At 46.5% G+C, this 27,010-nt stretch overlaps 1 protein-coding gene across 2 annotated transcripts in view; it reads left to right on the top strand.

Annotated features, from left to right (window-relative positions):
* LPIN2 (lipin 2) overlaps positions 1-27,010 on the top strand; it is a 102,376-nt gene that overhangs the window by 48,629 nt on the left and 26,737 nt on the right. The window contains exon 2 of one of the 2 annotated variants that reach the window (XM_052660233.1): positions 19,995-20,195. In XM_052660233.1, coding sequence (XP_052516193.1) covers positions 20,004-20,195 — 192 coding nt within the window. In that variant the 5' untranslated portion in view covers positions 19,995-20,003. Of the gene's footprint in view, positions 1-19,991; positions 20,196-27,010 lie in introns of those variants that run through there. The other variant, XM_052660234.1, reaches the window with a different exon arrangement.

Genomic DNA, 27,010 nt, shown 5'->3' with positions numbered 1-27,010 from the left:
TATTATGTGTGTGTGCTATTGCATTAATATAACTAATGTACGTTAGTATACAGTAACATTTTTGTAATTTGTTCATTATTTACAGTGCTGAGTAGGCTAGCTCCCATTCAGAACTGTGAAAATATACTGGGTCATTCCAGTATGACAGAGTAAAATATTCAGTGACTGAGTTCTAAAAAGCATATGTCTCCTGTCTTTGTTGCCTAGAAAACATGTGAACTATTTCCCCTTGCATGATTAATTTATTGAAGATGACTTTTCTGTATGTGTGGTTACTTTTATTTCTAAAAGTGAGGATGTGATTGATCTGGGGAATCATTAACTCAATCCGTGTCCCGTGTCATGGAAGGGCAGTGAGGCCCCTGTGCCCGGGCAGGACTTGGTACCTATCAGTGTAAACACCCGGCACAGCCCGTCCCGTGCCCCTGCTTATCTCCTCCAGAGGGATGGGGTTGAGGCGTTTTCAGCAAATCTTACTGGTAAAGTCATGCCTGTATTACCTTTTTTTTTTTTAAGAGCCATTTCCTTTCAGTTTTAACCATATTACTGTGTCGGCAAACTGTCTGCCTCAGTTTGTCAGCAGAACAGCTTTCTGTTTTGATAACTTAGAAACGTGCTGTCATCTCTGAGAAAGGCATGCCGCTGATGAACTAGTTCAGTTTTAAGATGTTTTACTTAGATGAAGACAGTGAAGATGAGGAGGAGAAGGTTCCTGAAGGTGTTTACCATGGAAAGGCCCCTGCTGGCATCCTGGTGAGTGACATCCACCAGCACACCACCACCCCCACGCACCCCACCCCACCCCCCAACACCAACCTGGAAGCTGCTGCGAGAAGGGGGCAGGGCAGGGCGCCCACCAGGGAAAGCAGTGATACCTTTCTTCGGAGGGTGTAGCATCAGAATGACTTTCATACTAAGAATTTGAACTGAGTTGTAGTCAACGGAAGTCTTTGCGTGCCTGCTCTCCCTCGCTCACTCTACACCATCTTTCCACCCTTCTCTATTGACTATTTAACGAATAATAACTTTATGCCTGGAAAAAACTGAAACTGCTGGTGTAAACTGGGAGTTTTTTTGAAACTAGGTTTCACATGCAATGTATCTGGTTTCACATTCTCTTTGCATCTGTGTAGTAGGTGAGGAATAAAAGTCATTGAAGAGTTTTACGTGCTTTTTTTCCCCACTCTTTCAGATTTTAGCCATAAATGTGATCTTTTTCTATGGGTTTGTCTGTCTTGTGGTTTTTTTCGGTCCTAGTCAAATTTGTTTTGAAAACATGTTTTGAAACTAGCATCTTATTCTATCTGTGACAGAGAGGAGCAACAGGAGTCTCTTTGTTCTGTGATTGCAAACAAAAAGTTCGTAATACTGAAATATGTGGGGGAAACGTGAATTGTCTGAGTTTTTAATCTAAAGTTTCCTCTCTTCTTATGAGATGTAAAATAAAACAGGTCACATAAAGTATAAGTTTTAGAAGTATGCATTAAGGAAACATGAATTAAGGACAACATAATTTAACTTATGGAACCTTTTGCTGTAAAACTAATCTGAAGTAAGTGTGATGAGGTAAAGGTAGTTTTTAGAAAATTGAGGGTGTGCATTTTTATGAAAACATGTAAAATAAAGCAAAAATTACAGTTTGTAAAATCCATGGCTCGTAATCAGACTGATTGTAAAGTTGTACAGATTTTTGTCACCTTTAAAATGTTGCGCTTTTGTGTGCGTTTTGCTTGTGAACCTGTTGGTAGATGCCTACCCACTGGGGGTCTCGGTAACAATGGGGCAGGACGTGGTCTGACTGGGAATGGAAGTCCAGCCTCGGAGAGAGGTCGTTTTCTTGTAAAATTTCAATTTAATGAATTCCGTGGACAGAGGAACCTGATGGCCTACAGTCCACGGTGTCGCAAAGAGTTAGACACGACTGAGCGACTAACATACGCATGAGTGTATACGGATTCCTGCACGTCCGCTGTTAAGGTCGGAGGGAGAACGGTGAACACGCTGACGGTGGTTTAGTTCAGGAAGAGTTCTTTCACGAGGAGCGCCCCACGCACACACCTCTTCTCACAGGAAGTAGTTCGGTGCTTCCGGCTGCCGCGTCTCCCAGAACGCAGGAGGTGGGTGTCGGGGCTGCGCTGACGGAGTTTCTTTCCATGTTAATACTGGAACATTGAAGCCCCAAGAGACACTTGAGTTTTCTGAGTGGCTCGTGTTGGGGACACGGGGTTTGCTATCTGCTTGTTGAGCTGCATGGGTTGTGCAGGAGACTTTGGAACCTGGGTGTCGGGGGTGAGGGCCAGGGAGAATCTCAGTCAGGGTCCAGGCCCTCTGTGACCCCGACGCTCCTCGCTGGTCACGTGTGGTCGGGGCACGCCTCTCCGAGGGTGAAAGTCTCCATCATAAAGGAGGTGACTTTGCATGTTTGGAATGTAGGTGTAAAAATGTCATAATTTTAAAAACCATGAAGAAACGTCTGTGCTTTGTTAGAAATTGGGAATTTTTTTTAATCTCATATTTCTATAATTTTTAAACAGATGAAGATATTTTCCTTTATTTGGTAAGGAAAAGGCCAAGCTGTTTCATATTCGAATAACCTTGAAGTTCCAAAATTATATGCTAGCCTTATTTTCCCCCACTTATTTTAAATTACTTTGATTTGCATTTTTTAAATTAGGGCAGAATGTACTCCCTAGTGGTGCTAGTGGCAAAGAGGAGCCGTAAGAGACGTCTGGGTCAGGAAGATCCCCTGGAGGAGGGCACAGCAGCCCACTCCAGTATTCTTACCTGGAGAATCCCATGGACAGAGGAGCTTGGCAGGATACAGTCCATGGGGTCTGAAAGAGTCAGACACGACTGAAGTGACTTAGCACACAAGCATGTACTACAAGAATTCTTAGCCAAACATATAATCCTAAGGAATGCTTCTAGAACTGAGTCCTGTGGGTTAGAGCTGGAAGGGGCCATGGACAGTATTTGGCCATTCTTACTAGAAATGAAAGCTCGATCAGAGGTTCTCAGAGGTTCTGAGAAGGAAGCCCCCCTCAGGGCAGTGGAGCCCTTTTCTGGCTCCTCTGTGCTCTTTATCAAAGGGCCTGGTTGAGTCCAAAAAGCTTTTCAGATAGAATTTTGTATGTTTATATTATTTACAGTAAGGTGCAGTAACATAAACAAGCGGAAACGTATACAGAGGTGGGAGACAGCAAGTCACCCTGTAGGCGGGGCTTGTACTTTGCATGAGTTGGGTGAAGAGGAGACAGCACCACCCCCCACTTACATCACTCCTGGCTGCCCCGAATCCTGGAACCACCCTGCTGAATGGGGCCAAAACCAAACACTGCCCTTGGGGTGCGGGGGAGGACGGTGGTCACAACACTAATTAAATAATTAGTTGAGTAGCATTTCTTTTCCTCACAGAAATGTGGTGATGTTACTAGTTGTGCAGTTTGGGGGAGCACACTCCCCAAGAATTTTTGTTTTCACGACTTGATTGCCTCAGTCCTGACACAGATGAGCTCAGGAATTTAGGGGTGAGGTAGCTCTTAGAGGCTGTGGCCAGAAGTATGTGTAGGCTGTTTGAAGGTTATTTACTATCCATTTTTGTATTTATGCCCCCATCTGTTTTTCAATAGGAGAGGCTTGGGGGTGGCTCACAGGTACTATTGTCCAGTACATGACTGAACCCCTAACTTAAAACAATCCTCTTCATTCAGCAAATATTTATTGTGCCACACCAAATCCTCTAGGTGTTCACAAGTTTGTTTGCCATTACTAATGTGTCTGAATTGTTTGCTGCTCTGAGTTTGCAAGTAACACAGCTAGACAGATTTCCTCCAGATGGTTACCTCATTTGGTTTGCCTGATGCTCGGTCCTGTGAGCCGGTCTGTTCTCCCCATCGGCCTGGGTGAGCATAGGACTGCACGTCTGGTCAGAATCCCATCACGTGTCTCAGCCAGGTGTTGGGCCAGTCTAGAGGGATGGGACACAGCTCCCTGAAGGGATCTGAATAAAAACCTTAGCTTTCTTGGCAAAATGCTTATCTTTGTCTATAGTTTGTGTTTAATACTCGTATCTTAGGTAGTACACATTGAAAACCAACCCTGTTCTACTAAAGAAAATATTAGACCCCAATTCTAGTCATTCTTGGGTACGTTATCTCATTGAAAGTAGGGAAACTTTTTGTTGTTGATGCTGTTTTGCCACTTGTTCTAAACATATATATATATATATATATATGTATTTTTTTTTTTGTCTTTTCTTTGAAGCCTGTTGCCTAACCTAGAACCATTGTCTGAGGCTCTCGCTTTGCTTAACTTAGGACATCTGTCTCAGTTGCTCTCTCGTGTCTGACTCTTTGTGGCCCCATAGACTGTAGCCTGCAAGGCTCCTCTGTCCATGGGATTCTCCAGGCAAGAATACTAGAGTGGGTTACCATGCCCTCCTCCAGGGGATCTTCCTGACCCTGAGGTTGAATTGGCATCTCCTGTGTCTCCTGCATTGACAAGCGGATTCTTTACCAGTGCACCATCTGGGAAGCCCCAAATTTAGGACATTTAGGGAAGGTATTTTTCAATCCCTTGGGAATTGGGTGGAAATGTTGTTGGATGTCAGTTCAAGGGTGCGATGACATCACCCTAGAACTCAATGTGCCCTCGGTGTAGCATCTTGGCTGCAGCCCCATCTGTGTGGAAAGATCTTCGTCAGAAACGTGCCTGAAGCGGCCCCCAGGAGAGCCGGGGGGGGGGGGGTGTATTATCTCTGCTGTCGCTCACTCCCTGGAACTCGTCTGAACGCTGTGATCTGCAAGTAGCCAGACTGAGTTCAGGCAGGTCAAGGGGGCAGTGGCTGAGATTATAGAAAGCCCTTTGTCATCTTTCTTTCGTGTTCCAAGAAAGAATGAAGGCATGATCACTCCAGACACTCAGTCCGAAGACTGAGATTATGTTGGGGAAAGTCATTCCTCCAGGGACGTGAGGCAGGACTGATGCACCCCTGGGTGTGTCCCTCCTGGGGCTCTGACTCCGCTGCTTGCGGTCATCAGACACAGCTTGGCAAGCTGCCATTTGGCTCACCTGTCCCCGTCACCTGGGGTGGTCTGGCCATCAGGATTCTTCAGGGCTCCGTGGTGATTCCGAGTCTCATGGCCACCAGAACCCCTGCTGAGCCCTAAGTGTGGAATACAGATTTCCCGGAGAGACAGAATCAGAATTGAGGGGGCACTGGAGCCCAGGAACTGTTTTGGGTTCAAACTACAGGCTGGAGTCAGGTTTTCCCGGTGAAGGTCTTTCCTGTTGGAGGATCCAGTGCAAAGTTGGGTTCAGTTGTCACGTCTTTCGTTTTCCGGTCGCTGTCGCCCTTAGTCTTTCTTTTCCTGACCTTAGCTCCTCCGGGGAGTACTGATCAGGGACTTCGTGGCGCTCCCCTCAGTCAGAGTGTGTCTGGTGGCATCTCCTAATTGGATGGAGCACATGTGTTTTGGCAGAAAGAACACAGTCGTCATACGAGGTCCCTGGTGTTGGTTGTTTTGTTCCTGTCGAGTTTCCCCACTTCACTGAGGTCCCTACTTCATGAAGGCAGTGTCTGCCAGGCTTCTCTGCTGTAAAGTCACTGTTTCCTTTGGTGATGAGTATGCATCACGAGGAAGATAGTTTGAGAGCATGCCGACACCTTGCTTAACGTCCATTGTCTCCACGGGGACTGTGGTGTGCTCGTGGTGGTCTTTTATTCCCCTCATTTTCTGTTTCTTCATTGGAATTCCTCTTTATGAGAAATCTGCCCCTCCTTCCCTACTTTTGAACTTATATCAGTATGGCCCCAAGAATACTCTGCAGGTTATAACCCGTCAGATTTTGTTGCTCAGGTTGTTCTGGGTGCTTTTTGGCTTTGGCTCCTGTGTTCCCTTAACACACCCCTACAGCTGTGATTTTGAGCCCACGATTCCTACTTTCTTGCACCACGAGATGCCCTGACCCTGGACTTTGTACTGAAGGGCGGTATTTAGCAACCAGGATCTGGGCTCTCGTTTGCTTGTTGCTTCTCATGTCCTTGGTTCTGGATCACAGAGAGAGCGAGGATGTTAAACACACATTCTGGCCCAGACATAAGCATGTCTGTATGTGTGCCTCTGTCCATGGAGACTTCCGATGCCTGTCCAAGGGTTGGTGTTAGCCTTCTTTCTAGGAAGCTGTATTTTTAGAAGCCTCCCAGGTGTGATGATGACTCAGACTCCAGGATACGAATCTGTGGGTGTATATGGACCCGAAGGCTCTTGTGGCTTTGAGTACTTGGCACTGATAGATGGTCTTCAGCTGGGTAAATCGTCATTTCCCGTCCTGGCTTAGTCGTCACCTCTTACTCTGAAAAGAATTTTTATGCTACTCTTAGCCCTTGTAACTAAGGGATCTCAACCTCTTAGGAGTGGACATCCCAGGTTCTTGTAGTGGAGTAGAAATAGGTCTGGTTTCACGGCTCATGTTCATCGGAGAACCTGAGCACACCTGAGGGAAATGTGTGTTAATAAACATACAGACCACACAAACAAATGACAGTTGCTCTAAATTTCACTAAAGCCAGATTTGTCCTAATCCTTGGTTTTCTTTTCAGTAAGGCAGTCTGTATCCTTTTTCTAAAGTGCAGCTCGCTTTCTAAAGCAGGTATTGTCTCTGTCAGACTTTATGAGGATAAACCCTTCAGGGTGGGGTTGTTGAGGATGTTGGGGTTGTGGACTTCAGGCCTCCACATGCTTGCCAGTTTAGCAGCTGTGAAATCAGTGAAGTGGTTGCAGTGAGTGACCTTCAAATCTCGCTGAGGTTGTTCATCTGCCTTGTTTCCCCCTGAACTTAACCAGGTACCATGTGATGCAAGCGAGTGCCTTTCAACTCGGATAGTAATGCTTTGGGACAGGTTGAAAATGTGAACTTGCTTTATCTGTGATACTAACTAAGCTTCTGTGAAGCCATGAGAGGAAGACAAATTAAGTTTAACATGTCTTTCTCTAGACCTCCAAACTCCAAGAATATGTTCATTTGTTCCCATCTCACAGCTGTAATTGCATCTCCAGAAGATTCCTGATGCTACTTCCTGACTTCTAGGCCAGTGAGTGAATGGAAAGAACTGCAGATAGTCCGGTGTTTGAAAGGAAATTGTGTCCTGCCAACATCTGGACTAAAGCGATGCTCATCACTGAGAATGCCACATATGGTTTATAAAGAAACTTGCTAAGGTTGTGTGTCTTTCATATGTGAAAGCGAGCTAGACAGTTTTCCTGCTTCATTTTCAGTTGCTTATAGTTATCAGTGATGACCAAAACAGGTTAGCCACGAAGTTTTTTCCTTAGCCAGGAAATTTTAGGGTGAGAACATATTCCTTAAACATAGATTTACAATCATAATGTAATCAAATCTTTAAAGCCACTCCTAATAAAGAGCTTTAACATTCTTCACATAGCATGGGCAGAACGGTGACCTCCTGAAAGCACTTGTGAAGTCCCTTCTTGTGCGTAGCTCTGAACATTACGTACGCTTGGCGTTGCTGTGCTTAGGAGCGTGTGGCCCCAGGACTCAGGAGCCTGGGCACCTGAGGCAGACATGCCTGAGCTGCGGTCTGTGCTGTCGCTGTGTCGTGGTTTGACTTCAGGTATGTTGGCTATTTTTTTCCGAGCCCCACGTCTTGCTGGTAGAACGCATGTAACACTGCCTGACCTGCCCGTGAGAGCTCAGCGAGAGGAGGTGTGTGAAGTGGCGTTTGGGAGGGTAAATGTCAGTGTGCCTGCCTTTCACGTGATCGCTTCCCCACGGCCCACATGAGGAAGAACACTGAATTGTAGCTTATGTTATGTGTGGTTTCTCAAGGATGTGTATAGTTCAGAATGTTAGGGCACGAACAAATGAAGAATTTGAGTTTTCCCCAGTGTAAGTGAATTGAAGTAACTCACGCATATGAATGAAAATCCTAACTCATGAAATGGTTCAATTATTACCACTTTGTAAAATGATTTATGGAGGGATTTATTTTATTAGCAGACTCCCCTGGGTGCACCAAAGGTATCTTTAAAACAATACCACTCCTAAGTATTTATCCAAGGGAAGCGAAATTATGTCCATACCAAAGCCTGTTCACAGTTCTAGTAGCTTCATTTGTTCGTAGTCTCCCCAGACTGGAAACAACCCAGAGTTTCTCAATTGGTGGATGGATAAACAAACTTTAAGACATCCGTACAGTGGGATGCTACTCAACAACAGCAGAGAATGAACTGCGGATACCTGCAAGAATGTTAGTCAGTCTCAATACATGGTGCTAAATGGAAGAAGCTGTAGTCCGAAGGGCATGAACTCAGTGGCTCCATCCATGAAACATTCTGGAAAAGCCAAGATTATAGGGACAAAGAACAGGTCAGTGGTTGGCTTGGGGTGGGGTAAAAGGATGGGCTACGAAAGGGCGTGGGGGCATTTGAGGCAGCAGTGTAGTTCTGTGTCTTGATTTTCTTGATTGTAGTGACTTTTTCATGGTTGCATGGTTAAAGCTGTATGCTCTGAAAGGGTTAATTTTACTCCTTGCAAAGTACACCTCACTTTTTAAATCTATTTTGAATAGTTCAAAGTACAGCTATATTTCATAGCAGAGTTGGCATAAACATTTAGCTGTTTTTCATGTATTGATAGGTATAACCATTACACAAGGGTTGACTAATATCTTTCATGATTAATTATAAACAGAATCTTAAACTCAGCACATATCTTAATGATTTTACTTCCACACTTCTCTCTCAACTCTGGTGACATTCCAATCTCTCACCTCAGGGACAGGTAGATGAGAGCTGGCCATATTGCACCCGTGGCAGGAAGAGTGAGAACGAGTTGCCAGAAAGCGTCGTTGCTTTGTGGTTTGAGGAGTAAAGGGGAAAGCAGTGAAGAGAGAGACGCGGGAGTGAGAAGCGTTCCGTTCTGGAGCTGCGGGTGTGAAGCACGTTCGGTCAGGGGGGAGGTGTGAAGGTTGAGGAAAGTCCTCGGGGCCTCTTGTCCTCATGTGCTGCTTGCCACTGATTTTGTTACGTGAAGTCGAAGGATAGGTGTCAGATTGAGCCTGTAGTTCCCCTTGTGTGTGCTCAGTCAGTCTCTCAGTGGTGTCTGACTCTTTGTGACCCCATGGACTGTAGCCCGCTAGGCTCCTCTGTCCATGGGATTCTCCAGGCAAGAACACCAGAGTAGGATGCCACTTCCTTCTCCAGGGGATCTTAGCTCCCCTAGCTCTGTTGGCAGTTTTCTTGAAGGAAATGAATGCCCCGGGTACATTGCTGAGCCTCAGGAAAATGAAACTACCGTGGCCGGCCGTTCACCGTGACGGCTGCGCCTTGTGGTGTTGGGCGCTTTCCTGTAAATGGTCTGTCTGCTAGAAAACGACGAACTAAGTGTGTCCTCTGTCATCTGCTTTCTGTGACCATCTTGCGCAGCGCCCGACTTACCCCAGGCTGTGGGCTGGGTGCTCTGCGCTGGGACCTGCAGACCTGCACGGATGTGCTTTGTTCTCATGGGGGTATTTTTAGACTCACCCGTCGGAGGCGGGTGTCATTCTTAACTGTCACCCACACAGACTAGATTTATGCAGGCTTTTTCTCCGAGATCTTCAGCAGCGTCGGGAGAAAAGCGTTGATTTCTAAACATCTGAGCACGGCTTGTGGAACGATGGGTTGGCCTCCACTGTTGGCATTTTTAAAGAATATATGCATGTGTTACATACGTACCCAGTTGGAAATACACAGTGTCTTCCCTGCCTCTCTGGTTTCTCTCCTTAGTTGCAGCACGTGGTGTGTGTTCCTCCTCCCTCCCTCTGCTGTTCTGGTCACCAGACCTCACCAGCACCCGTCCATCGCTCATCCATTCCTTGACCCAAAAATACTTATTAAGGACCTCCTGCTGTGAGCCACCGTGCCACGCTCTGGGGCAGTGGTGAAGTGGCAACACTTCTCTTGGTCAGAGCTGAGGGTCTGAAGGTGGGCTGGACAGTGAGCTTGTGGGCAGAGCTTGCCGGCCGTGAGGGGAAGGGCAGGTGCCCTGGACCCACCTAGCCTCATGCCGCCTCCTACATCCTTCCTGACCATTCTCATCCAGCTCCTTTGTTTCTTCTTTTCCACTGTGCTCTGGGTGTTCACATTCTGTTGTGGACAGGCTTTATTTGTCCCCTTCTCCTTCTCATCCAAGAAGCCTAAAACATCTTGCTCCTCAAATAAAATATTAGATCAACAGCCGGAGTAGTTGATGGATTGAGAAGAAACTTGGTGTTGGATTTTGAAAGGTTGCCTTGAAAGTTACTGGGCTGCTGATGAGGGTCGAGGGTGGGGAATTGATGGGTTTTGAAGATGAAAGAGATGACACTCTGATCCTTCCTTTATGGGGCTTCCCTGGTGGCGCAGAGGTTAAAGCGTATGCCTCCAGTGCAGGAGACCCAGGTTCGATCCCTGGGTCTGGAAGATCCCCTGGAGAAGGAAATGGCAACCCACTCCAGTATTCTTGCCTGGAGAATCCCATGAACAGAGGAGCTTGGTACGCTACAGTCCACGGGGTCACAAAGAGTTGGACACGACTGAGTGACTTCACTTTCACTTTATTATTTTTTTTCCCCTATGGTTGTCTTTTTTTTTTTAATTTTTATTTTTACTTTATTTTGCTTTACGATACTGTATTGGTTTTGCCATACATTGACATGAATCAGCCATGAGTTCCCAATCCTGTATCCCCCTCCCACCTCCCCCCATATCATCTCTCTGGGTCATCCCCGTGCACCAGCCCCAGGCATCCTGTATCTTGTATTGAACATAGAGCTGGAGCAAACAGTTGATAAAACGTAGGCCTCCCCTCAGGAAAGAGCATGTATTGCTATGGTGGCAAAGTGTCTTCCCCTATTTGAACCTTACTCAGCCCAAGATAATCGTCATCTACTTTGTAGATAGTGAGTGTGGTGAACTCACAGAGAAGTGAGCCCAGCAAGCAGAAATCTGTGCTTCCAAACTTCCTTAAAGAAAGTGTGTTGTGACAGGTTCAAAACCTCGATTTATCAACTAACCAGCCTTGATGGCTAAGCTTAAGGCAGTTTTCTGTCCTTTCATTTAAAAAAAAGTCTTGAGTTGTTCAGTAGAAACTTTCACTGGGTTACACTGGGGATGTTTTCTTGCTAATTTTCTTCCCAGGGTGTTTTCTGGGGGTGGAGGGAGATGATAGAGGGCTCAGGGTGGCTTTATCAAGTTAGCGTCGGTGCCAGCCTGTCCGTATGTCTTTTGTGGACGGACATCAGAAATGGACTCTGAACAAGTCAAGGAAACAAAACTGACCATTGGTCATTCTGAGAGGTGATGGAAGGGCAGGCAGGAGCCAAGGCTGTGGACGCCTGTGTCATAATCTGGTGGCCCCCAGGTCAGTGCTCAGGGGGCTCACCCTGCCATTGCTGGTGGCTTGGCTCCACCCATACTTCAGGAATATCTGTTAAGCCCAGTTTGAGTCAAGTGTCTCCCCAATGCGTCAGCCAGCTGATGCCAACCAAGGCCTGAGTCCCTCATTACAGGATGAGAGATGAGAGCGCTGTGATGCCTGAGCCCTGCTGTATTACCTTCTGAGCTCACCACTGCGTCATGTATCTGTTCAATTCCAAAAGAGAATACTGATTGGAAAATTCTGTCTTCTGACATATCCCAAAGGTTGATTTGAGTAGTGTGTGGTGAGTTGTGATTAGGGAATGAACCCCTAGGAAAGCAGTCTGCCCATGCCTGGTTTTTTATACATGATTTTTGACAGAGTCACAGCTGCTAGTCCTAGACTTCCAAGTCCTATAAGATGATCAGGTCAGCTGTTTTTATTTATGTTCACTGAAATGTATGCAGTTCAGAGTTTGTGGAGTCTGGATCCAACCTTGAGGTGATAGGTGTGCCTGGAGGTCAGTACAGACTGTAGCCCAGAGCAGCCTGGTTTCCTGAACACGCCTCATCGGGTTGGGAGGAGAAAGCACCTGGCGTGGGTACTGGAAGTCCCTAGAAATCGCAGGTCCTTAGGGGCCCACTTCCAGTTTTATGTCTGCACTGGGACTTAGGCGTCTGCATTCTGTCCTCCATAACTTGAGTCTGTTGCAGATGGTCCAAGGACCACTCCTGGGGAAGCCCTGAGCTGCACTGTGGTCCTTGGAGATACGAGGCTGGGACCCGGCTGCCTTCAGATGGTAAAAGTGATGGGTTTGCTCCTTTTTAGAAAAACAGCTGACAGGCTCATAACCGACAGGAAATTGACTAGAACCCCCAAAGAATACTGAGGCGCAAAGAATACCGCACCCTTCCTAAATCTGGGTCCCTCCAGAAGGACCCTTCCACGTTCAGACACCAGGCTCAGGAAGAGTCCAGAGCCCTGTCTTTAGCACCCGAGGGGCTCAGTGTCCATGGAGTCCTTTCGATGAGGCTGATTTGGGAAGCAGTAAGAGTAGGCGTGGCGTTTTTATCAGAGGGACTGCCCTGCATGGAGCTCTGCTTGCCTTACCTGACTCATCTTCATAATCAGTTATGAAATTTTATTTAAGGAGAAACTTTGCTTTTTCAAAAACCACTCAGTGTGATTTTGAGCCAATGTAATAAGTAAAATTCTTGAAGTTCAACCGTGCTAGGAAGATCCCCACCAAGTCCGTCCTTTCTGCTTCCCTTTAAGTTGGTTTGTTCACTCACTTAAACAGTGTTGGCTGAATCCCAGCGAGGTGCTGATGTGTTTCTAGCCCTGCCTGGAGTTGGTGGCGTGCTCCTCCCCGACAGCTGCCCTGCCCGCATGTCTGCCTGGGGTCTGTTGCCTCTGTGTCTCCTCTGCTCGACTGGGCCATGGGAGCTTCCGAGGGGTCTCTGCCCCTACTTCATCCTCTCTCCCCACGCATTGATCCTGGCCAGCGCATGCCCAAGGGTGGGTCCGAGGCCTTGCATCACCTCCCCTTCGCCTCAGGCGCCCCACAGCCTCCCGGTCACTGTCCCCGGGAACCCCCTTGCTTGGCCTGGTAAACCCCGACGACATTTTCACCCTGAGAACAAGTACATTCTGCCTCCGGAAGCCATTCCTTACTCTCCCCTGCAGGTTTTCCTTCTTCCTTGTCTCCTCTTCCTCAGTCACCAGGACAGCATGGTCACAAGGTCTTCTGTAAATGAAGACAGTGTTTATGCCGCTTTCTCCCGCTGGACCCAGGATTCTGGGGGAAGGAGCGCAGGACTTCTGCCACAGGGTCTCACTCTGGTGCCTGGCATGAAGCCGGTCTTGGTTTTGTCCAGCTGTATGAGAGTCTTCCCAGACACAGCCCAGGACGGTGGCCGTTTTGCTGGGCAAGTTACAAGTCCTCTATTATGTTGCCCTTGAAGGCGTCACTCATCCTGCGTGATGGCTCTTAGTCTGTGAGGGACCTCCCCGCACGAGGCTCTCATGGCCCTCCTTTTCCATCATAATGGAGAGTCGTCCGGACTACTCAGTGTATGCAGGCGGTGTGCCGGGGACCCTAGGTTTTGGTCTGTGGACTTGCACATGGGGCCTTGTGGTCCTGGTGGGGGGTGTGGAGGAGCCCCCTGCCCTTCGGGGCCCTGGCTGGCCCTGTGCTCTGGACGGGATGCTGGGGGCTGTGCATAGGGAGGGATGCTTAGGTGTTCTTTCCTCATGGATTTGGGGTTCCAGGAAGCCAGAGGGGCTCACAGATCGTCTGCTCTGTGGGGCCCTGGATCTGAGGGGCTCTCCTCATTGAGGGCAGGGCCTTTCTTCATGCTGCTGTTTCCTGCTCTGAGTTTATAAAGTAAGAATTAAAGGCAGCTACTGTAAAATAAGAAAAAGCCACTGATGGTCTGCTCTGATGGGGAAAGAGGCAAAACAGAGAGGTGTCAAGTGAGGTGCTGCCTTGAGTCTCAGTGGGACCCTGTCCCAAGCATCTGCTGGACCCGGGCGGTATCCTGACTCAGTTTAGCTCCTGAAGGACAGCACGTCCCCTGGGTGCTTGGGCCCCTGCCCTCCCAGGCCTGGAAGATGCTGCAGCAGACACCTCTCATCTCTCACCTTCGGGGAAGTGACGTTCCTGCAGGCTGGGGTCCCCTCCAGGTTCATGTATGGACCCCTTGGAGGACTCGGGGATCCTTGGACAGCTTTAGGGACTGTAGAGCAGCCCTCAGATCTTGAGAGAGCTGCAGGGTGGGGGAGGCAGGCAGCGGTGTCTGGCTCAGCCTTCACTTAGGAGTCTGCCCTGGGAGACCCAGATCCCCTTGGAGGTTGGGTGAAGTGTGTTTGAGAACATTCTTGAGAGATGTCAGGTACAGAATGTAAGCTTGGTTGCCTGGAGCATAGGTAGAAGCCGGACCGGGTAAGGTCACAGTATGTTGGTGTTTGTTTCCTAAAGTTTCTAGAAGGTTCTGTCCCCTCTTAGCACATTCCTCATGTCTGTGCGCAGAGGTTACAATGTTGAGGGTAAGTTCTCTGATAAAAGCTGTTCTCTGTCCCTCGCAATCTCCCAGGATGTACACTTCCTAACCTGAGGGGAGGTGAGCAGCCGGCGGGTGGTCAACCCTACGGGTGGACAGGAGAGCCAGTGCGCCTCTGGACTCTGTAATCACTTCTTATTTGTGGGGTCGAGTAGCATTGCATGAAAATAATACTCCCATTGTGGAAAGCAAGAAATCTGGGGGTTTTGTCAGGCATTTATCATCAGTGACAGACAACGGTTCTGTCATTTAGAGATGCTATTGAAGACATAGGCCCCAGAATCAGATTGAGTTTGGTTATCAGCTTTATGACGAAGTGCAGCAACCTTGGACATTGCTGAGCCTCCTTGCCTCCTGCGATACCGAAGTCCTGGGTGGTTGTGAAGATTACATGAGATAACATCCAGGTTAACACAGCACCTGTCATGTGATAGACATGTAACAACTGCAGTTGTGTTTGTTAGTGGTAGTAACTAGTTGTTGTCCAGTTGAGAAGTTGTATCCAGCTCTTTGTGACCCCATGGACTGCAGCACTCCAGGCTTCCTTGTCCTTGACTATCTCCCAGAGCTTGCTCAGATTTATGTCCCATCGAGTCGGGTGATGTCATCCAGCCTTCTCATCCTCTGTCACACCTTTCTCCTTCTGCCCTCGATCTTTTGCAGCATCAGGGTCTTTTCCGGTGAGTTGGCTCTTTGCATCAGGTGGCTGAAGTATTGAAGCTTCAGCTTCAACTAGTAGTACCAGCTAACTAATAGAGTACCCAGCATTATGAAGGCAAGCATTATTGGGCTTCCCTGGTGGCTCAGATGGTAAAGAGTTTGCCGGCAATGTGAGAGACCCAGGTTCAGTCCCTTGGTGGGGAAGATCCCCTGGGGAAGGGAACGGCTACCCACTCCAGTATTCTGGCCTGGAGAATTCCATGGACTATATAGTCCATGGGGTCACAAAGAGTCGGACACAACTGAGTGACTTTCACTTCACTTCACTTAAAACTTACAATACAGATTTTGATTATATATGAGTGGTTTACAGTGTATCCATTTTTGTATTGATAACAATTTAGAAATCATAATATTTTAACAGCTACCTGTATCTCTGAGGTTACTCTTCTTAATAAATGTGATTTTTGATTGGACATGTCACTTTTAAATAGTTTGGGGCCTATTTTATCAGAGGGGATTTGTATTTGAACCGCCTGCTGATCCATTCCTGTTTAGAACTCTACTGCATATCATAATGGTTGACTTTGGTTTCTCTGATGCTCAGGAAGAGCTGCTAAGCAGATCTTTAAACTTTTGGTAAATGATGGAATCTGGAAACCTCCCAGCTACTATTCCAGATGCTAGTGTATGTTTACTTTAAAATGCTTGATAAGGAGGGTCTGATAATGCGATTTGGTCTGCTGAGTTCTGTGTGTGAAGGGCCACTTGGCCTCTGTTAAGCGTCTCAGTTGGTCACCGTCTGCTGATTTCTACCCATTTTCCGTTAGTGATCTGTCAGCGCCTCCTTCCCTGTCTCGGGAGCCCCCGACATGTAAGCCAGCCCGTGGGCAGTGTGCTGCTACCTGGCCCCAAATGCACTGCACACTGCTTGGACTGAACATCAGTCAGGCCTGTCTGTGCCTGCCCTAGTGTCTACTTTTGGATCTTCCATTTAAGGAAAGTAAATTCTTTAGTTAGTTATAAAAATGAAAGTAAACCCAGTCATTTCGCTTATTTTAAGGACTAAGAATGCTTAGCTCAGAAGAACTGAGCCCTGGTTGCGGTTGTGCAGTGAACTCCCTGGTGTGTGGAGGGGTCCATTAGAGGAGAGCCGGGCATGTGCGGTGTGGCTCCTGTGGACACAGCAGCCAGGGCCATCTGTCTGTGGTGCGCCTCCTGGGGAAAGGGGTGTGAGTCTCTGTCCACTGGAAGCATCCAGGATTGGAAAGCCGTCTAGCGTGTGATGCTGCAGAAGATACTTGAGTCGCTGGCAGCTAAGGCTGCTGTAACAAAAGTCCACAGACTGGGTAGTTCAAACAACAGGGATTTATTTCTCCTGGTTTTGAAGGCTGGGAAGTCCAAGATCAAGGTGCTGGCCAACTCTGTTGCTGATGAGGGCTTCTTGCTGGCTTGCCGGAGTTCTCTGCAGCCTGCATGGGGGGCCCTCACCCCCCTGCGGTGGCACCAGGCCTCCCTTGCTCTGTTTCCTAGCCTCATGATATGGACGGGGTTGTTTTATATCTGCTGAGAGAGAACCAACCGTTTGACAGCCTGCATTTTTCTGCATTTAGCGACTGGCGTTTACACAATAGACTTTCTTGTATAGCAGCCCATCCTTTACCCATGGTAATTAAAACCATCCTGAATAGACATAGTTGCGTTTAATTATGGGCTCTGTCCTCTAGTTGAAGCAAGCTTATTACACATTTAGTTTATAATGCGGTCATTTACGTCTGAATGTAGATGCTCATGTCATCATTTTTCAGCTTCTTTAAGAAGAGGGCTGTATGATTTGTTATGAATTCTTTTTAGATTTGTAACACAACTCATTTTAAAATTATTACTGTCAGGCATAATACAAAGATTGATCATGTGGGTGCTGTTGGTTTAACATATGTGCTATGACAGGCCAAGAGGGTGTTGGTGAACATGTATCACCTACAGAATATGAAAATTCTGATGCACTGTTCAAACTAAAAGAGAGTGAAAAGATGAAGTGCTTAAGACTAAACTTTATTTCACTTCTGTTTTTGGAGACATTCTTAACGTATAAAGATTGTGCACCATGACCCCAAAAATAAGGAACAAAAATACGTTCATTCACTCTAAATCTAAATGAGGTATAGTGCTCTTTTATATCACAAAATTTAATTTTCTGCATCATTAGCTGTTAGGGAAATGCAAATTGAAACCAGTATCACTACACACCTGTCATCAGGGCTGTCATAAAAAGTAGTGAGAATGCCGAGTGCTGGCAGGGACTCAGACGACACTGCATCTCTCAGACATGGCTGGTGGAAGTGGGCAGCGGGCCAGCAGCTCTGGTGGCTGCGTCTGTGAAAACTAAGTAGTCCCATTCAAACCAGTGCTCACGTTTCCTGGGCATTTTCCCCAGTCAGCTGAGAACTGATTTTCACACAGAAACCCATAGAGGAATGTTTAAAGCAGTTTTCTTTGTGATAACTTAAAATCTGAAATAGCTCAGCTGTTCCTCAACCAGTGAATGAGTAAACTGCGGTATATCCACTCCATGAAATACTCAGCATCAGTAGAGAGGAGCAAGCTGTCGGTGCATGCACCAACCTGGATGAGTCTCCTTAGAAATATGAGCGAGGAAAGGCAGTCTCCAGGTGTTAGGTACTGTGTGATTCTGTACCCTCCTAAAAAATGGCAAAAATCTCAGCAGTGAAGAGCGGGTCAGTGGTTGCCAGGGATTCAGGAGGGAGAGCCGACAGAGGGAAAGCAGGTTTGTGTGACCATAAAAGGCCCACAGGACAAACTTTTGTCATAAAGGAATGTTCTCAGTCTTAACTGAGTCACTGCTGCTGCTAAGTAACGTCAGTCATGTCCGACTCTGTGCGACCCCATAGACGGCAGCCCACCAGGCTCCCCCATCCCTGGGATTCTCCAGGCAAGGACACTGGAGTGGGTTGCCGTTTCCTTCTCCAGTGAGTGAAAGTGAAGTCGCTCAGTCATATTCGACTCTTAGCGACCCCATGGACTGCAGCCTACCAGGATACTATCAACGCCCAATTATGATGATTGCACTGGAACGTTGCCAGATGTTACCACTGGAGGAGGCTGGTAAAGAATATATGGTATCTCGTCATATTACTTCTTAGAACTGCATGTGTGTGAATCCACAGTTACCACAACCTCAAAAGATCAGTGTTTAAAAAATATGTGGTGATATATTCTGATAACACACTATTTCCACTGCACATATGTTTCTTACTTTTTTATTCTCTTTGATTGATGGTTTGTCCATTCCCTTATTCATTCAAGAAATCATTATCCAGCACTTGATACGTGCTTCATTTGGCCTTACTATCGAGTTCGTTTATCCTGAACTGAAATCATACCAACTTGTCACTGTTGTAGAGCTCACCTCATAAAGGACGCCCACCACTGCATTCTGTTGTCAGTGGTAAGTTCCCCAGCTGGTTACATCCCCATAGCCAGCTCTTTCTGTAGGTGCAATTTGGGAACTTGCTGGCACCAGCTTTAAAATACTCAAGGCATTTTCCAGGTGACGCTATTGTGGCTCGGCTCCGTGACGTGGAAATAGGCCTTGATAGCTATGCACGAGAGAGGGAAAGAGTGTTTGAGCGGGGTCCGGCGCCAGCTCTCCTGTGAAGAGCAGTGGGCATCTCTGCGGCATGGGCGCTGCGGGGCCCTGGGCTCGTGCGGGCAGGGCGTGTATTCTTCCAGTTCAGCTTTGGACTTTCCTACAATTAGACTGTGCTCTCTGGGAACTTTTCTGAACCTGTAACTTTGATCTCAATATCAAAGTTTTTGATCCGGGTTTAGAGAGGCAGCTGTGCTGATGGTGAATCCTCTGCAGGAGAGCCCGTCGGGTCTCTGCTTCGGTGGAAGTTGAGGTGGGGAGGGTCTCTTGTCAGGGTTGTATCCCTCTCCTCAGGAAGGTGTTTTCCTTGGTTGTGCTTCGACACTCCGCTAGGAGAGCCAGTGTCTAATGGATGAACTGTGGTTGTGTGGGTCACCGGAAATGAAATTTGACAACCTTAGGACTAAAGAGGGGCTAACGGAAGAGCCAGGGGCACGGGCCCCCATCCTGTGGTCAGATGAAATGGTTGGGGGCCCTGCGCCCCAGGCAGGTACCTTCGCCTTTTTGACCCTTCCTGGAGGACACTCTGCAGTCTGGTGGTCCTGATTTAAATAGTGAATTGTCGTTAAGGAACAGGATTAAGCGTTTTTTCTGTGCTTCGAACTTTGTGGGACGTGAACGTGTGTTCTAGTGAGCTGTGCTGAAGCTCTGAAGGGTTTGTTATAAATCGGTTCAGCTCAGCCTTGCTCACCAGTTGTTTAATCTAGCGTGTCTTTGAACCATAGTCTTAATTCTGTAGAAAACCCATCTCTCACTCGCACAGGAGCTTCCTCTTGGGGTGATCTTCACTCACTGTTCTGCATGGCTTCTTCCTCAGTGGATGCGTTTTACGCAGGACCCAGCTGTCTCGGGCAGGAGGGCTGAATGGTGTCGGGGTTCTTTGGTGGTTCCTGCAGGTTCTGTACTTTGGGGGGAAGCACCTCGTGGTAGCAGGCTTGATCCGAGATGCTGAAAGAAGAAAAGGGACTTCTGCATGCCCAGCTGGGCCACCCCTCAGTTCCATGGTGGACGGGCTGGGGCTGCCCGTGCGTGGACGTGTGTAGCTACCACGTCAGCGGACATGGAGGGGCAAGCGTCACAGGGTGGATAATAGTCTGGGGGACACATGAGCCACGTGGTCACTGTAGCTTTTTCTCTGCTGTTGACATTAGAACCACAAACTCAGTGTTAACATCTCATCCAATTTGTTCTGTCTCTTTTAGTCTCAAACCATGAATTATGTGGGGCAGCTGGCGGGGCAGGTGATCGTCACAGTGAAGGAGCTCTACAAGGGCATCAACCAGGCCACGCTGTCCGGCTGCATCGACGTGGTGGTTGTGCGACAGCAGGATGGCTCCTACCAATGCTCGCCCTTCCACGTGCGCTTCGGGAAGCTGGGGGTCCTGAGGTCCAAGGAGAAGGTGGTGAGTGCCGGTCGTGTGTGCCCTGTCCCCTGGGCAGTGGGGCGCAGCAGGGTCAGCCCTGCCCGTGAGCTCCCGGGACCTCCCTGCTTCTGTTTTGAGAACCTGTCTGCTGTTGACGACAGCGGTGTGGGAAGTCCACCTTTCATACTGCTTTTGAGTTTGCTTCTAAATCCACAAAGCCCCAGAGGAAGTCTTGGGGGGAAAAGAGGTGAAAATCATTTTAATAATCCTGTGTGTTGCAACTTAGAAAACCCAAACCTAAACTAGAGTTGTAAATGGGGAAGTTAGGTGTATTTAGAAAAGTGCCTTTACCTTATACAGCACTTTAAAATATTTAGTGTTATGCCTACAGACCAACTGGATAGAGTAGGTTGGTATGCTCAGGAGTATATTTGTTTAAATGAAATTAATGCCAAAGTTCTATATTTGTTTTTGCAAAGCTGTAAAATCTTGTTGTAAATACCAGGACTTTTTCACAAATCTGACTGAAGTGAAAATCCGCAGGCTTTTATTATTTTAGGGATAAATTCTTTCAAAAAGAAGATGTTGGTTTTCTTTTTTCTCTCTCTCTCTTTTTTTTTTTTTTTTAACATGCTTCTCCCTTCAGGAGCACTTGGGAAGTCTGTTAGTGTATCTGATTGATGTTGATCATGTTAGAAAAAGCTGAGCTAAGAGTAAGCTTCTCAGGTACACAGTAGTGATTTGCTTTCTACTCCTGTCCCATGTTGTCTCCCTAAACAGCATAAGGAGGTTCTGTCAGGATTTTCAACCCCCGTGAAAGATCCACAGAAGTACATGTCAGAGGACCACTGTCCTAAGTTGCAGACGTCTCTTTTTTTCAGATTTTGGCTAATCACACAGCTGATCTTACTCTTTAAAATAGAAACTTCACTCTGTCTTAATTGAACTTACATTATTTTGAAAGATCCTGGAGAACCAGTGTGGCGGGGCTTGTGTGGCCCGGCCTCTGTTCAGAGTCCCCGTTTAGAACCCGCAAGCAGCGGCGACATCCTGAGGGACTAGGAAACTGCCCACTGCAGGCATGTTTGGCCACAGCCGAGCGTCCCTGGAATTTTTTCTTACTTTCTGGTAATGCTAATCTTGTGTGCTTTCAGACTGTTTCAGCTTTGGGAGAATTAGCAACCGTTCCTGCACTGGAATTTCCCGGTAGTTGTGCAAGGGTCTGTTTGTAAAATGACTCATAAGGCTTCCCGCCCTCCACTTCCCCTCTATGATCTGGGTTTTTGGTCAGACGATTGGATAAGTCATCTGGCCTCCGAACTGGAACCTGCAGGCTGATGTATGTACACCTGGGTGCATCTGTAAGTGTGACTGGGTGGACAGTGGCTCTCTTCCTGCTGCTCTATGCCTCTAAGATAGTAATGCAGTTTCCGTATGCAGCCACACACGTCATTGTGCTATAGAAATAGCTCGTCAAGCTTGTAAGAGAAGTCTATCCATGAGGCCCAGGAGAAGAGAAAAGTTCTTCCCCATTCCTTCCCTTGGTAGCCCAGAGACCCAAAGGATATATTTGGGAGGAAATTTGGCTGTTTGACCAAAGCATAGCTTTCCTGTGACAGTAAAACCAAACCCATGTCTGCCTTGAGGGACTGGCAGTTTGGAGACATTGTGCTGTTTTATATTTTAGGTCATTTTGGATTAGGGAAAGCTGTCTACTGATTTTATTTTATTATTTTAGATTATTTGGCTGTGCTGGGTCTTAGTTATGACATGTGATCCTTGATAGGGATCCAGCCCGTGGCCCCTGCATTGGGAGTGGGGAGTCTTAGCCACTGAACCACCAGGGAAGTTGATTTTCAATTAAAAACGCAATTTTCAAGTATAGGGACACCTATGAAGTGAACTTGAGACCCTAACCACCTGAAAACATCTGGTTTTAAGGGAAGAGGCAGTGTAATAATTTTCCCACTGCTGTTGCCGTGTTCTTTGCTTGATAGAACACAATACTCCCTGTAGTTTTCATAATTCAGGAGTTTACTTTCAGAAGATAAAGATGTACTTGATATTTTGAAATATTAATCTTGTTGATTTAACACAAAACTGATTTAATTGCTTATCAAAGGTAAATAACCCCGTGTATTAGACAGGACAGTTTCCATCATAGATGACAAAAGTCCACCTCACACTAGCTTAGGCAAAAAAGGAATTAAATTGGCCTGTGTAACTGAAGTCCAGGAGGATTTGAAACACTCAGGGCTTTACTTAGAGCTGCTGAAGGTGTCACCAGAATCATCTCCCCTCACCTTTCAGCTCTGCTCCCTTTCTGTCTGTCTGTCTAATGCACAGCGGCTGCCACACACGCAGGCTGACTTCCGTTGACTCAGCAGCCGCGGCAGAAAGACAGCCTCTCCTTTCTGCAAAAGTACCAGAGTTGTCTCCCTGTCAGACTTGGTTACATACGTCTCGGGGACCAGTCACCATAGCTGGGGGTGAAATGTATTGATTGGCCTGGCTGGAGCAGCAGCCCCGCCTCTGCTCTCTATAGCCACTGGAAATAGATGGTCTGAAATAGAGATTGGATCTCCAAAGGGAACAGAGATACACCCACCCAAAGAGTGGCCAAAACACGCGCCTGCTACTGCCAGCATCTCCCAGAATTAGTTCTGTTTCAACATCTGTCATATGTGTTGAGCAAAAGGCACAATGTAGGAAATATGACCATATGGAAACAAGTGTTTTAGAAACCAGTTTACTAGAAGCAAACTTCTTCCTTGGGCTTCCCTGGTGGCTCAGCTGGTAAAGAATCCGCCTGCAGTGCCAGAGATCTGGGTTCGATCCCTGGGTTGGGAAGATCCCCTGGAGAAGGCAACAGCTACCCAGAATACTCCAGTATTCTGGCCTGGAGAATTCTTGGGGTCTCAAAGAGTTGGACACAACTAAGCGACTTCCACTTTACTAAAAGTAATATTGACACACCAAAATGAGGTTTCTCCTAGTGGACACAGAAGCGGTAGGGGAGGGTGGGATGAGTGGAGAGAGGAGCAGGGAAGCTTATACACTACCGTATGTAAAATAGATAGCCAGTGGGAGTTTGATGTGGATGCAGGAAGCTCAGACTGGTGCTCTGTGACAACCTACAGTGATAGGACGGGGTGGGAGGGAGGTTGAAGAGGGAGAGGACATATGTGTACTTATGGCTGATTCATGTTGATGTATGGCATAAACCAACACAATATTGTAAAGCAGTTATCCTCCAAATAAAAGTAAATAAAATTTTAAAAAAATTAAAAACATAAACAAAAATGAGGGTCCTCTTTAATAAAATAGTCACCTTGGGAAGCATTTATTCCAACTTGGTGCCATCTCTCAAAATATTTTTAGTATTTTTCCTTTGAGACCTAAGGGACTCATGGCATATTCTTTGAAGTATTCTCAGTATTGGCACAATCTTGATGATAGATTTAATTTTTGGAAAGACCCAAGCTCCATTTAGAGTCAAATCAAGAGACCAAAGTAAGTCATCATACTAAGAAATGTCACATTTGGGAATTCCTGGCTGTCCAGAGGTTGAGACTCAGGGCTGTTGCTTCCAGGGGTTGGGGTTCAATCCCTGGTGGAGGACCTAAAAATAAGGACGATAAACGTAAACAAAAGGGTTAACTGTTTAAGAATGGTTTTAAACAAACTTTGAATCTGCATCCTGGAGAAGCAGTCTTCCATTTTCCTGGGTATGTCAGATGAATGGGTAGCCTCCAAAAGTGAGTGTTTTAAAGGATGGTATTAGTTTGAATCTCTTTTTTTAAATCTAATATAGAATAACTTTAAATGTTTCATTTGTCCTATTTAGTTTAACTTTCAAATTTTATATAGCAATCAGTCAACAAACATGGGTTATTTAAATTATAGGTCTGACTCTAGTTGAATAAATTAAGTCATCCTGAGAAACTTGAAATTTGCCATTATGGAGCACGTTTTTTTCTTTCTTCAGTTCTCACGTAACTTTTTTGATTAGAGACAGTCTTCCTATGACTCTGGAAGAAGCTGCCATTATTTCAGCTGCTTCAGAGGCCTTGCATGACTCTAGATGCGTATGTGACTTCAGCTAGTTTATTATGAAAGAAAACTTAAGACACCTGTCTGAAAGTATGTTTTTCTCTTGGCTCAGGAGCTTGCTGCAGCATTTTGTTTTAGAGGAGTTAGAGTTCTCATCATACGCCGCTTTTTCAGTAAACATTCTCAGTAATAGCACTGAGAAGGGCCAGCACGGAGGCAAGTGAGGGTTAATGCTTGGCCTCTGGAAACTGTTTCATGCTCCTCTTGGTTTTAACAAGTAAAAGAAATGTGAGTTTTGTGTAAAATAATCACTAACGTTTCTGAAATAGGGAATTTTTTACATAAGATTTTTCACTTGTTTTGGATTCATTTCTTAGTTGCCTGTTTTTCTGATTTCCTTTTATAGTGTTATCCTTTTCTTACAGTTTTATTTTATGATTAACACACCAACTGCACATGGTCAAAGGCCATACTTGATAAGTTTAAACACACATGTGTACCATAAAAGTCGCTCAGTTGTGTCTGACTCTTTGTGACCCCATGGACTGTAGCCCACCAGGCTCCTCTGTCCATGGGATTCTCCAGGCAAGAATACTGGAGTGGAAAGCTGTTCCCATCTCCAGGGGATCTTCCCAACTCAGGAATCGAACCTAGGTCTCCCTCATTGCAGGTGGATTCTTGACTGTCTGAGCCACCAGGAAGGCCATCACCATGACACGGAGCCTTTCACCATCCTGTACTCTTAATCTCCTCCACTCTGTAAAAGTTCCTCAGGCTTTGTTTCATGATTTTGACATATTTTTTAGTTTATTTTAGATGGACAGACAAGTTGCAAATGCAGTTTTTAAAGTTTCCATATACCCTTCACCCAACCTTTTCCCTTCATGTTTACGTTCCACGTGACTGTAGTATGGTGATCAAAACCAGGAAGTCAACATCAGTATAAGCTATCAGCCAAAGACCTTACTGGAAAAGACCCTGATGCTGAGAAAGATTGAAGGCAAAAGGAGAAGTGGGCAACAGAGGATAAGGTGGTTAGATAACGTAACCAACTCTGTGGACATGAATCTGAGCAAACCCCACGATATGGTGAAGGACAGGGAAGCCTGGCGTGCTGCAGTCTGCAGGATCGCAGAGTCGCACACGACGAAGCAGCTGAACCGCAAACAGCAGCACACACCTTCACAACAAACACCACTTCACCAGCGTTTCTACTCGTGTCTTTTCTCTGTTGCAGGATCCCTCCTTGCTCTCGCCCTGTGCTCTCTAACAGTCCCGTCTTTCTGTGTGACCTTGACTTCTTAGAGTGCAGAACAGTTACCGTGTAGATGGTCTCTCAGTTTGCGTTCTCCAATGCTTTCTCGTTTGGGTGAGAATGACACCGCGTGTCGTGCACCCTCCTTGCCGGTGGTGTTGGCTCTGCTCGCTCTTGAGTGATGGCTGTGAGATTATTTGTGGGAAGAAACCTCGGGACTGTGCGCAGAGCCTGTGTCTCATTATGCTCTCACCAGGAATTTTAGGGGACATGGTGGACTTTGCTGTGTGTGATTGCTCTGGTGTTTCCCAAATGGCGACTTTCTGTTTCCATTCTTCCTGCTCCACTTATTCATTGAAATTGTACTTTGTCAAAGAGCTATTCTCTTACTTGCTTAGCTATTCAATTATTAGATTGGTGTGGACTCACGGATATTAATTTTACCCCATGGGTTGTAATCATTATTATCATTATTTCTGTAGTTGCTAAGATTGTCCCAGTTTCAGACGTTGTTAGCTCCTTCGAGCTGAGTGCTTTTGAAACGCTCCTGTCATTTTTTAAGCACTCCTTGTTACTTTCCGGCACTGGAGACTACTCTCCCTGCCTCAACCCTGGAATAATTATTATTTCTCCAAGGGAGCTTTTGAACTGTGGTGTTGGAGAAGACTGTTAAGAGTCCCTTGGACTACAAGGAGATCAAACCAGTCAATTCTAAAGGAAATCAGTCCTGAACATTCATTGGAAGGACTGATGCTGAAGCTGAAACTCCAATATTTTGGCCACCTGATGCGAAGAACCAACTTATTAGAAAAGACTCTGATGCTGGGAAAGATTGAAGGCGGGAGGAGGGACAACAGAGGATGAGATGGTTGGATGGCATCACCGACTCGATGGACATGAGTTTGAGTAAACTCTGGGAGTTGGTGATGGACAGGGAGGCCTGGCATGCTGCAGTCCATCGGGTCGCAAAGAGTTGGACACGACTGAGCGACAGAACTGAACTGAAGGGAGCTTTGGTTTCTTGATTGGAGAACAGTGTCTGGAAACAAAGATCTGGTCACTGGGTACGCTCACTGGTCTGAGGTGCAATTGCCTGTAGCTCCCTAGCCGGCAGAGCTGAAAGATTCACGTGCGTAAGTACCTGCATCTGTACCTGCCTGTAAGAACTAGGGGTTTGCAGCATCGCCCCCTTCCAGCCTGGCACCTCAGGGCTCATCTCATTGCAGCATCTTTCTCCGACAGTGAGCACCATGCCTTTCATCATCCACAGTAAGCAACATGTTTGTTCAGTCCTAGAATACACACATAGGAGTTTCAGGATTGTGAACTCACATCTCTGTGATTAAAAAGAAATCACTAACTGCAGTACAGTATCTGTTCAGAGGTTTTTTTTTTTTTTTTTTTGCCTTTAAACATAGAATTAGTCTGCATACTGTTCTCCAAACTTACTTAGGTTCATTTTCTTCTTCCCTTAAACATGGCTATGTTATTCATACATGGGATTTTTATAACAAGCATTGACAACATACGTCAGCTAATATTGTTT

Source organism: Budorcas taxicolor, chromosome 22 (genome assembly GCF_023091745.1).
Source record: "Budorcas taxicolor isolate Tak-1 chromosome 22, Takin1.1, whole genome shotgun sequence".
In the NCBI taxonomy this organism is placed as follows: domain Eukaryota; kingdom Metazoa; phylum Chordata; class Mammalia; order Artiodactyla; family Bovidae; genus Budorcas; species Budorcas taxicolor.
The sequence above is the reverse complement of the archived record's forward strand: the minus strand, read 5'-3'. Positions and strand labels throughout refer to the sequence as shown.